Source organism: Balaenoptera borealis (genome assembly GCF_965194805.1).
Source record: "Balaenoptera borealis genome assembly, chromosome: 5".
Lineage (NCBI taxonomy): Eukaryota > Metazoa > Chordata > Mammalia > Artiodactyla > Balaenopteridae > Balaenoptera > Balaenoptera borealis.
This window is the reverse complement of record NC_138862.1, coordinates 8667451-8680061: the sequence shown is the minus strand read 5'-3', so window position 1 is coordinate 8680061 and position 12611 is coordinate 8667451. Positions and strand designations below refer to the sequence as shown.

The following is a 12611-nucleotide window of genomic DNA, read 5'->3' as shown; positions in this document are numbered from 1 at the left end:
CCCTTCTTCCCACCCAAGGTCTCTGTCCTGCCTGCTCGGTACTGGAAGCTCCCTGCTGACCCTCTAATCTTTATGTGACTGCTCCTGTTTTCGTTAATCAAACCTCAACCCCAACTGCCTCCTCACAGCAGCTTTCGTCGACTGCCCCATCTAAAGCAGTCGTCCCTGAGACACGAATCTGATGGCAAAGACACACATTAAATGTGCCCTTCTCCTAAACCTAAGAGTTTGAATTCTGGGCTTCTAAGAACAAACAGTGGGAAGTACATAATTGCCCTTTGAAAGTTACAACATGAATGCCTCTCTGGAGGGACACTTGCCATACGGTAATGCAGTATTTTATTTACTCTGTCCATTAGTAACTACTATTTGATAACATTTATAATATTAATAGAACTTAATCTAAGAGAAGTTCAACTTACATTTTTCTTTCTTTTTTTTTTAACATTTCATTTCAATACTGGATATTAATCAGAAAGACAGTCAAAATTACTATGGTCGAAATTCTTCCATCAAAAATTTGTAATAAATGTTTGGTATTAGTCTATGTACACTTCAGTTTTTGGTGTAAAGTTCTTTGGCTGCAAGAAAAAACATTTGGTTTACTTCACTAATAGGAATATCTCTTAATGCTGGGATGGCCTCTTCTTGGTATTTCTTCGGCTGTTGGTTTATGGCATAGTTATCTGTAAGAAGAGGACAAAAGGCTCTGTTTACCCAAGCAATTTCTTCAACAATCTCTGTGGTTTGTGGAGACCCACCACATAGTTTACTAGGCTAATGTTTGGATAATGACAAATACCATGTTTAACATAATTAAAAGGCCCCTTAAATTCTCTCTTTAGAAGAAATATCCCAATTAGAATAAAAATCAGCCAAGTACTTTCTGCAACCTCTAACTTGGGTAATACATTAATATTTCAGGGACTTCCCTGGTGGCGCAGTGGTAAGAATCCGCCTGTCAAAGCAGGGGACACGGGTTCGATCCCTGATCCGGGAAGATCCCACATGCCGTGGAGCAACTAAGCCCACGCGCCACAACTACTGAGCCCACGTGCTCTAGGGCCTGCGTGTCACAACTACTGAGCCCATGTGCTGCAACTACTGACGCCCGCAAGCCTAGAGCCCATGCTCCGCAACAAGAGAAGCCACTGCAATGAGAAGCCCGTGCACTGCAACAAAGAGTAGCCCCCGCTCGCCACAACTAGAGAAAGCCCACGTGCAGCAACAAAGACCCAATGCGGCCAAAAATAAATTACAAAAAAAGAAATTAATATTTCATTCAACTGTACAATGATGATTCAAGCCCCATTTGTACATTTCTCATAGGAACAGAATTATAGCAACACCCCAATCATTTGGTACAATCATTCATGCAAACTTAACAATTTCCCCTCTTTGTACAAATTGTCTATTTGCTGTAATTCCAGCCAAGTATGCAGGGAACACAGTAGGTTATCAGAAAAGCAATATCTAAAAGTTAAAAAATCATACCAGAACTTAAAAAATACTTTGCTTCCTAGAATCCAAGCAAGTTCAGGAATCTAATTTTTTTTTTTTTTTTTTTTAAATTTTGGCTATGCCACGCGGCTTGTGGGATCTCAGTTCCCCAACCAGGAGATTGAACCGAGGCCATGGCAGTGAAAGCGGGGAATCCTAACCATCAGGCCACCAGGGAACTCCCAGGAATCTACTTTAATCTTTAGACTTGAAATAAAAGAACTTAAAAACAACAACAACTACAAAAAACATGCTGTGGCTCTTCTATCCACTTAATTGCGGTCAGGTGTACACAGTGATCCTGAGGATACACACCCCCAAATTCCTCCTCCCAGACAAGGTCTGTATGGACCTCTTTGTCATCCCTTGATCAACACAGCTTGTTTAGGATAAAAGGAGTTTCTCTCAGGCAAAGTTGCCAAGGAACATATTACATACTTGTGGTTTTTATCAGTAAATACACCTGTTAACTAGTGTAATAAACAGCACATTCATGAGAGCTTATTTGTGCCATGTGAACATTTCCTCTGGTATAATTGTATTTATTTCTCCCAGTTTTTTTACTATGCTGATGTGTGTCAATTACTGCAGTCTGTTCTTTGCTGCTTTTTCTTTTTAAAAAATATTTATTTATTTATTTATTTCGCCGTGCTGGGTCTTAGTTGCAGCATGTGGGATCTTTTTAGTTGTGGCATGTGGGCTCCTTTAGTGGCAGCATGCAGGCTCTTAGTTGTGGCATGCGGGATCTAGTTCCCTGACCAGGGATTGAAACTGGGCCCCCTGCACTGGGAGTGTGGAGCCTTTTTTTTTTTTTTTAAATGATCTAGGTTTATTTTTTATTATTATTATTTTTGGGGCTGTGTTGGGTCTTTGTTGCTGCGTGCGAGCTTTCTCTAGTTGTGAGCAGGGGCTACTCTTCATTGCAGTGTACGGGCTTCTCATTGCGGTGGCTTCTCTTGTTGTGGAGCACAGGCTCTAGGTGCATGGGCTTCAGTAGTTGCAGCATGTGGGCTCAGTAGTTGCGGCACATGGGCCCCAGAGCACGTGGGCCTCAGTAGTTTCTGCACGTGGGGTCAGTAGTTGTGGCCCTTGGGCTCTAGAGTGCAGGCTCAGTAGCTGTGGTGCACAGGCTTAGTTGCTCCGCGGCATGTGGGATCTTCCCGGACCAGGGCTTGAACCCGTGTCCCCTGCATTGGCAGGAGGATTCTTAACCACTGCGCCACCAGGGGGGTCCTGGGAGCACGGAGTCTTAACTACGGGACCACCAGGGAAGTCCCTGCTTTTCTTGACAAAAGTGTTAATACCCGACTCCTCCATCCCCCGGCACTTTCCTTTGATATAAATTTACCTGTGATCGTATGAATGGAGTTGAGTGGAGAGGTACTCATCATGTTTATCCCGAATAAGAGCACGTAACCAATCACTACAGTAATGAGGAGGTACACAGGCAGTGCAACTGCCCAGTATCTGCAGAAAAGAATATTAAAGTAGGTAACAGACTTCCTAAAAAGTTGCAGTTCTCTACAGTTCATCACCAAGTTAATACAGTTTTAAACTTAATTTTAGCTTTGACTGAAATAATACATGTACCTAAAAGGCAGTCCAATAGTTCTACTGGCCTACAGTGAAGCTGCTATCCTGTACCCCTGTTTGAGCCCTGGAGTCTTACTTCCCAGTAGGGGACACTTTCAGCACCTAAGCTGTTTCTTCTGGTGTTTACCTCCACCTTCCTACACAACATACTCCAATTATTATTTCTTGATTTTTTAGACTTCAGACATTTTCTCTGAACATCCTAATATGGAGATAAATGTTTGCAACTGAGCACCGTAACGTATTATTATTATATGTCTTCTTGTACAATTTTTTGTTTTTCCTGGAAATTAAGTAATTACTACTTTTTGTCTGTTTGCTTGGTTTCCCATGTACCTATCAATACTCCATCCTCAAATTCTCTGATAGAGTCTAGTATGCCTCTTAATACAGTTAAACACATCAAATGCTCTACCTCACATGTTTTATTGGGTGCATTATTTAATAATTTCTTCCCTACTGTTTTCTCTTTCTGGAACTTCTAAGAGATTTTTTGCTGTTATACTTTCCTCATCTTTTCTCTATTTTCTATTTTGCTATACTCTATCCTATTTTCTGGAGATTACTTTTGGTGTTTCTTCTAAACCTTCAATTAAAATGTTAATTTTGGCTACCATATTTATAATTTCCAAATGCAGTAATTCTCTGAACATTCCCTATTTTATAGCATCCTGTTGTTTCATAGTTATAATCTTTTTTTATCTCTGAGGATTTTATTTTAAAGTTTTCTTCTGTTCTTTGCATTATCTCCATTTTCTTCAAGTTTCTTTTCTCTTTTCTTTTTTTTTTTTTTTTTTTTTTTTTTAAACTAATAGCTAATTTTATTTATTTATTTATTTTTGGCTGTGTTGAGAATTCGTTTCTGTGCGAGGGCTCTCTCCAGTTGTGGCAAGCGGGGGCCACTCTTCATCGCGGTGCGCGGGCCTCTCACCATCACGGCCTCTCCTGTTGCAGAGCACAGGCCCCAGACGCGCAGGCTCAGCAATTGTGGCTCACGGGCCTAGTCGCTCCGCGGCATGTGGGATCCTCCCAGACCAGGGCTCGAACCCGTGTCCCCTGCATTGGCAGGCAGACTCTCAACCACTGAGCCACCAGGGAAGCCCTCTCTTTTCTTTTTTTGCTTTTTTCTCTTGTATTTCATTTTAGAGGCTTTCTTTTAATGTCTGATAAGTTGCCTATTCATATTTAAAGATGAAGTACTGGGGAGGCAGGGAGGCGGCCGGGGAGACATAAAAAAATAAAAATAAAGATGAACTACTAACAAACTAATTGGAAGCACTGTGCATCTGTGGGCGGGGATGGCCAACTGGTGACCCACACTATGGGAGACCTGGCCATTCCATTGGAGGACCTCTAATTATCAGAAATTAGAGACCCTTTCTCTTGAGCTGGTCAACTTCTTCAGGGAGGACCCTCCTATCTTGCTGGGAGGAGGCGGGTGGTATAAGCCTGCCAACCAGAAGCCTGAGAGCCTAGTGAGGCAAGGTGCTTGGGAGGAATCTCACTATTCAGCAATGCAGATTTTCACTGATCCCTGTTTTCAGTAACGTGCCTAGTTAGACCTAGTGCCCCCCAGACTAGAGACTCTCACTCAGCCTTTACAGAGCATAAAACTCCCGTCTTCTGCAGGGGAGGGTTGGTCTCCCAGCTTTAAGGGCTGAGGAGGGGGATTTGAGGGTCGAATGCTCTTTAAACACTGTTTTCAGTCCAACCCGGAAATACCATGTTAAAGAGGTACCCGTACCTCCAATGTCTGGGCCTCTCTGTGTTGTGGGCACAGAGGCTCTGGCTGGCTTCCCTGCTTTAGCAATGTGGGAAAGTGGAAATTCAGTCAGTTACCTCTCACCTATCTGCAATCCACTTCCCAAGATTTTATTGATACACCTCCACTATCCCGTTATTTGCTCCTGTGGGTTTATAGCTTAACAATTATTTTTTTCTATGGGCTTATTTTAACAAGATTTTGAGAAGAAGCAGAGATAAAGATGTGCATTTAGCCCACCATCTTTAAGTAGAAGCGTATCAATAATCGTCTTTAAAAAGCTTTAAATTTCTATATGGCTACTTATGGATCTTAAAAGAATAAATATAAGATTTGTATAAGTCTTAAGAAAAAACCTGATCCTTCAAAACAGCATTGATATACTCTTTATTTAAGAAATACATTGAACTTACTTTTGAGGCCAATAGGTTAAGCCTAAGGAGTTTAGCCAAGATTCAGGAATAAAAGCCCACACAAGATATAGTACTGCAGAAGAGGGAAAAAAAAAAAGGAAAAAGGTCAGTAAGGCATGCATCCAATCTATCAAGGTTCAAATAAAACAACTAGAGAGAAGCTGGCACGCTGCAACGAAAGAGCCCACGTGCCACAACTAAGACCCGACGCAGCCAAAAATAAATTAAAAAAAAAAAAAACCAAACCATAAAATTTACCATCTTAACCATTTTAAGTGTAATGTTCAGTAGCGTCAAGTATATTTGTATTGCTGTGAAACAGGTTTCTAGAACTATTTCATCCTGTGAATCTGAAACTCTATACCTATTAAACAACTCCTCTTAGTTATTTTATTTTTTTTTAAAATTAATTAATTTTTATATTTATTTTTGGCTGTGTTGGGTCTTCGTTTCTGTGTGAGGGCCTTCTCTAGTTGTGGCGAGTGGGGGCCACTCTTCATCGCGGTGCGTGGGCCTCTCACTGTCGCGGCCTCTCCCGTTGCGGAGCACAGGCTCCAGATGCGCAGGCTCAGTAGTTGTGGCTCACGGGCCTAGTTGCTCCGCGGCATGTGGGATCTTCCCAGACCAGGGCTCGAACCCGTGTCCCCTGCATTGGCAGGCAGATTCTCAACCACTGCGCCACCAGGGAAGCCTCTCCTCTTAGTTATTTTAAAAAACATGTCTTAACTTCCACTACTCACACTGTATTTTAAGCAATTTAAGGGCAGAAATCATGCCTTAGTAATTGTTGTAATCCTTATAGCACCTAGCAATTTGCTCTATACGTAGTAGGTGTTCAACACTTCATCCCCACAGGGTTGAAATAACTACAGACATTTAGGGGCATAAAGGTGAATTTATCTACCCTTGTTCTGATCCACAACATGCCTTATCTCCTAGAGCACAGTCTTATTTCCCTCAATCCAGGTCTCTGTGGCACCCTTTACTGTTGTCCCTCTATTATAACAGCCAACCTCTGAGCACTCACTGTGGCTAAGCACACTTCTGAGCACTTTCCATGCATTATTTCATTTAATCCTCAAAACAATCCTAGGAGGTATTAAGCCATTTTTACAGATGAGGAACTGGAGTCTTAGACATGTTACATCGTCTATCCAAGGTAAGTGGCAGAGAGAAATTTCAAGCCTGTCTCAATGATGATGAAGGATTAACATTTTTCTCAACAAATATGTATTACGGAATTCTCTCTGTCAGGAGTGTGCGATACAATAGTGAACCCGAAAGAGATGGCCTCTGCCCTCTCCGACCTTAAAACTGAGCAAGGAATAGAGAAGAATAAATTGGTATTTTCAATACACTCTGATAAGTGCTAATGAGCGAGTAATAAAAGAGGATATTGGAACACATAAGAAGGCCCTCAGCCCACAGTGGTGGTGATGTGAGTGGTTAGGAAAGATTTCCTGGAGGAAGTCATTAAATTGGGGCCTAAAGGATGAATAGGGGGGTTAGCCAGATGAAAATGCTGGGCTTGCAGGTGAGAGGAAGGATGGAAATACGAGAAAACAGTGTTCCCAGCACCCATCCACAGAGAGAGCGCTGGGGGTCTGAAGAGAGCTGGTGTGGTAGATGGCAGAGGGAAAAGCTCGCAAGGAACTGGCTTGGAGCTTGAGTTTTCAAGATTAATGAAATACAAACAGCACTTCCCTGGTGGTGCAGTGGTTAAGAATCTGCCTGCCAATGCAGGGGACACGGGTTCGAGCCCTGGTCCAGGAAGATCCCACATGCTGCGGAGCAACTAAGCCCCTGCGCCACAAGCCTATACTCTAAAGCCCGTGAGCCACAACTACTGAGCCCACGTGTCACAACTACTGGAGCCCACGTGCCTAGAGCCCATGCTCTGCAACAAGAGAAGCCACCGCAGCGAGAAGCCCGCGCACCGAAGAGTAGCCCCTGCTCACCGCAACTAGAGAAAGCCCCCGTGCAGCAACAAAGACCCAATGCAGCCAAAAATAAATAAATAAATAAATAAATTAAAAAAAAAAAAAGAAATACAAACAGCGGGGAAACAAATGCAAATTCATAAATGGAAATGACTTGCTTAGTTTAATTAACTGAATGAATATTTACTGTACATCTGCCATATGCCAGGCACTATGAAAAGGTCAAGGCTATAAAGATAAATGAGACATGGTCTCTATTCTCACAGTCGTGTGGGAGAGAGAAACGAGTCACATGCAGCGGCAGGAACTTCCCAGGCACTATCTTACTGGACCCTCCACAGACCCCTCTGAGGTGTGTGTGAGTAGTCCTTACTCACAGGTGAAAAAAATTGAGGCTCAGGGAATGTAAGTAACTTGCCCGAGGTCTCACAGCTAAACGTTGCTGAGCTGGAACGAGAACCTGAGCACCGTCTTCGCACTGGGCTTACAGGCAGCAGCCAGAGCGCTGGAAACGACATGAAGGGGAGGCGACGTATTTGGGGGAACCCCAGGCAGCGTGGAGTGGCTCGGGCATAAAGTACGAGGCTCTGAGCAGGGAGAAACCAGCCGGAAAATGAACAGGTCCCAGATCATGGAAGACCTTGGGCGAGGAACATGGACTTTATGCTCTGGGCAAGGGGAACAACTGGACATTTTGTTGGTAACTTTACAGTTACAGCAGACTACCAAGAGAAATAACCATCCAGGCCCCAACCAGAGGTTTTAATCAGGGGAGTTCACATCTGGATCTCAAGTGTGTCACTGTGACGGCTGCATGTAGGATGAATCTGTGGAAGAAGCGAGACCCCGGCAGGCTCAGTGGCAGCAGCAGATGAATGAGTTGGGGGAGAAGGAAAAGTACAAGTGAAGACGACTCCCAGGCTTTCAGAGTGGGACCTAGTCATTCCAACCCTGAAGAAAGAGATACTGGAGCAGTCGTTCTCCACACAGCGTCGAGAGATTTTCCAAAAATACAAATCTGACCCTATCACGTGCCAGTTCAAATCCTTCGCCGCCCTTAGAGTAAAATCTAAAATCCTTCCTAGGGCTTGCAAGAACTGGAACGACCTGGCTCAGCCCGCCTCTCCAATGTCCAGCCCTCACGCGCTACGCTCCAGCTCCAGACAGCGTCTCATTTCTGTGCTTCAAACGACCTTCCGGACGCAGGGTCACTGCATTTACAGCGAGCGCTGTCTGCCTGGAACGATCTCCCTTTGGCTCTTCCAATGCAGATGGTTCCTTAGCCTGCTTTATGTCTCAGCTCAAATGTCACCTTAAGAGAGGCTTTCCCCAATCACCTGCTCTCCCAGCTGTGTCCCACCGACCACACCTTCATTACTCCATCATTTCCCTTCATTTCCCTCAAAGCTATTACCACAATCTATAACTACTGTGATGGACGGAATATTTGTGTTCCCCGCCCCCAAATTAATATGTTGAAACCCTAATCCCCAATGTGATGGATTTGGAGGTGGGGTCTTTGGAAGGCAGTTAGGTATAGATGAGGTCATGAGAGAGGGGTCTCCATCATGGGATTAGTGTCCTTTCTTTCTCTACTATGCGAGGATACGGCAAGGGGGTGGTTGTCTGCAAACCATAGGAGGGCCTTCACCAAGAACCCAGCCATGCTGGCATCCTGATCTTGCACTTCCCTGCCTGCAGAGCTGTGAGAAATAAATGTCTACTGGTTAAGCTACCCAGTCTATAGTACTTTGTTATAGCAGCCTGAACAGATTAAGACAGTTAGCTTTTTAAATCAATAACTATTTCAATATACGGAGAGACTCATGTAACCCCTGCGTACCCACCACCTAGTTTTTTTTTTTTTTTTAAATTAATTAATTAATTTATTTATTTTTGGCTGTGTTGGGTCTTCGTTTCTGTGCGAGGGCTTTCTCTAGTTGTGGCAAGCGGAGGCCACTCTTCATCGTGGTGTGCGGGCCTCTCACTATCGTGGCCTCTCTTGTTGCGGAGCACAGGCTCCAGATGTGCAGGCTCAGTAGTTGTGGCTCACAGGCCTAGTTGCTCCGTGGCATGTGGGATCTTCCCAGACCAGGGCTCGAACCCGTGTCCCCTGCATTAGCAGGCAGATTCTCAACCGCTGCGCCACCAGGGAAGCCCCCACCACCTAGTTTTATTATGACTGCTGGGTACTGGCCTCTGACCTCCTCTATCTTATTACTTTCTGCCTCACTGTCTCAGGTTTCAACCTTACTGACCTCCATCTGTTCCTTGAAACCACTGGCCTCCTCGGGCTTTTGCACTGGCTCTTCTCTGGGAGGCGCTTTCCCTGGATTGCCACATGGCTCACTCTCACTTTTCGCGTCTGTGCTTACAACTCACCCCTCAGTGAGGCACCACCTGACTGCTGTATTTACGATGGCAACGCCCTCCCACTCCTCATCCTCCTTTCTTGCTTAATTTCTCCCCATGGTACACATTATCATCTGACATTCTGTATGTTTAATTATTTAATTTGTCCATTGGCAATCTCCCCCTAGCAGAATGAAAACTGTGAAAAGCAGGAAGTTGGGGGCTGTTTTGCTCCTCCCTTGCCTGTAATAGTGGCTGGCACATGGTAAGTACGCAAGAAAAATTTGCAGAATTAATTTCTGGTTGTGGGTACTGTTAGATTTCAGTCTTAAAGTCATTGCTTTTATTTATATATATAGTTTCTAACCCTTCAAATAACTCTATACAACAGGGATTTACAAAAATGATGATGTTGATGATAACGATAGCAGCAGCAGCTAACACTGAATAAGTACAGGTATCCCCACTTTCCGAAAGCTCGCTTTAAGCCATTTCGCTTTTATGAAAGACCTACGTTAGTAACTGTCTTCGGAAACCAAAGGAAATCTGAAGAGGATTTTTGCTTTTACTTAAAAAGCATTCAGTGTTTGTTTTGCAGGGAGCCGTGATACAGGCAGGCGGTGCCCACCCAGAGCAGGGAGAGTGGCACGTCTGGGCTCCTTCCCCAGAGCTACATTCAGCATCTCGGCATCAAACTGCCATGGCTTTGAACTGTGTGAGCATCTTGATCTCAACTGAGTATCTTTATCAAATTGAGTGCGTTATCTCAATTTATCTTGTGCATTGCTTAGCAAGATGTGCCCTAAGGTAATCGTCGCTTTACACCATTTCTGCTTACGAAAGGTTTCATAGGAATGGTCTCTACTTTTGGATTGTGGGAGAAACCCGTACTTATTGTTCCTACGCATTCTTTTAAGTGCTCTGCATAAATTACGGCAAGTAATCTTCACAACAGACATAAGAGGCAGCATAGTGAAGTCAACCCAGCGTGCCTGGGTTCAAATTCTAGCTTTATCATTTACTGGCTGTGTGACCTTGAGCACATTACTTAAGCCCCGTGTGCCTCAGTATTCTCATCTGCAAAATGAGGACAGTAATGACAATATCTATCTCACAGGACTGTCTTATGCTTCATAAGCATTTGATAAACATCACCACCCTTTCACAGAGGAAGAACCTGAAGACCCAAAGAAGTTAACTAAATGGTCCTCCACAAAGCTAATCTGTGGAGGAGTCAGGATTTGAACTCAAGTTATAACTTCTTCACCCCATAGACTGCCCTGGCCAACAGCTTGGTTGGCTATACTGATGCAGTTAGGGTTCAGAAGCATTACCACTCCATCTTTCTCGTTTCCACAAAATTCTAAAAAGTTGTGGGCACCCACTTTTCTCCCTAATTCTCAAATCCTTTTGGGGAGAGACATGGGTCCCACTGTGTGACTCTGGGAATATCATGTCTCAGTGAACATCAGTTTCCTTATCTGTAAAATGGGACCTTATGGGGACTGACTGAGACCCAGGATGTAAAGTGCAGCTGACTTCTATAACCTGATTCCTGTCCCTCCCACAGGCTGCACCGGGGCCACACCAGATTACTCATTTCCAAACCCCATAATGCCTTCTCACTTCTTCCTTCTTATTGGTGAAGACAAAGTCCCTGGGAGAAAGCTCACTCTGACTCCCAGGGTTTTTTGGGTTTTTTTGGCCACGCTACTGCGTGGCTTGCAGGATCTTAGTTCCCTGACCAGGGATGGAGCTCTGGCAGTGACAGCGCAGAGTCCGAACCACTGGACCGCCAGGGAATTCCCTGACTTTCCATTTTGATTTCTTGTCTCGCCACTGGCTGCCCATGGCACTTATCACACTGAGTGAGAATTGCAGATTTACTCCTCTGTCTTGTCCACAAAACCATGACCTCCTTAAAGGCAGGGACCAAGTTGCATTCACTTTGCAATCTTGCCTCGTGCTGCATTTTAAAGATTTGTTGAGATTAAATCTTTCAGGCTCATGTCTGGCATATAGAACACTCTTAACAGACAAGAGTTCCCTCCAGGTTTTCTCGAAAAGAGACAAAGGTAGAAAGAATCACAGTTCCTATGTGCACATGCTACAAACAAATGCAATAATTTCCTGTCCTTGAACACCAGAGAAAGGCCCTGGCCATCCATCAGGAAAGTACTTACTGAAGCCAAATTGGGAGCTTAAGAAAAGGACAAAGCCATAAATCGCTCTTTCTGGCAATGGCGACGGTGAATTTTCCACCATTTTCCCTGTGGCTTTAGATAATCTGTGGGAAAGAAACACAATCATCTGTCAGTGATTCACACCCTTGGCCTATTATAACCTCATCGCTTTGCTACGGGCACAGCCCCTCCGCAGTTTTCCCACCCTAAACCACTGCCAACGGGCAACCTGCGCACAGACCTCCGACACACACCTGCTTGCACACGTGCACACAAGCACCCATACCTCGCCTGTAGGCGCAGCCAGCCCCAAAACCTCACGTGCACGCGCACACAAGCACACGCGCCACAGCGCGCACCTCCCGCAGTATAAGGTGGGGGGAGGCAAGGGGGGAGCGGGCGAGGCCACGGGGGAGCAGGGGAGGGACTGACGCCACTCCAGCTCTGCAGGTTTCGCCTCCGTGCGAAAAGGGAAGGGCAAGCAGGGACAGGAGGCCCGCGCGGCCTCCTCAGGCCTGGGCCTCGGCGCCCGGGACCCTGACCTGCCCTCTCGTGGGGTCCGTTTCTCATTCGAGCCCGGGGATTGGGGTTGGCCCTCGACCTTGGGTCTTCCATGCGCCCACTCCGGCCCCTCCCCACAGTTCGGCCACCTCCGTGCCGAGTCCTCTGCGCAGGCGCGGACCAGGGAGCCGCAGGGGGGCGAGAGAGGGAAAAAGGAGAAGGGCCGAGTTGCCAAGGCAACCCCTGCCCGGGCGCAGGCGCACCGCGACCCTCGTCCGGCAGGAGCGCGCGAGCGCGGGGGCTGGAGGGATCGGTCAGCTCTCTGCCGCTGGGGGCGGGGGGGGGGGCGGCGCGACGGCGCATGTAC

At 45.6% G+C, this 12611-nt stretch overlaps 1 protein-coding gene across 8 annotated transcripts; it reads right to left on the bottom strand.

The window, feature by feature from the left end:
• Positions 1 to 450: 450 nt before the first annotated feature.
• On the bottom strand, positions 451 to 12586 carry PIGP (phosphatidylinositol glycan anchor biosynthesis class P). 8 transcript variants are annotated; one of them, XM_082394603.1, is made up of 5 exons: positions 12345 to 12586; positions 11744 to 11847; positions 5269 to 5341; positions 2849 to 2967; positions 451 to 686 (listed from the first exon to the last, which is right to left on the bottom strand). In XM_082394603.1, the coding sequence occupies exons 1-5, from the start codon at positions 12356 to 12358 to the stop codon at positions 556 to 558; spliced, it is 441 nt and encodes a 146-aa protein (XP_082250729.1). In that variant the 5' UTR covers positions 12359 to 12586; the 3' UTR covers positions 451 to 555. The 8 variants fall into 8 exon arrangements, with proteins under 8 accessions (XP_082250729.1, XP_082250728.1, XP_082250722.1 ...); XM_082394602.1 differs by having other exon boundaries at positions 12286 to 12557; XM_082394596.1 differs by having other exon boundaries at positions 12394 to 12521.
• Between the last annotated feature and the right edge of the window lie 25 nt (positions 12587 to 12611).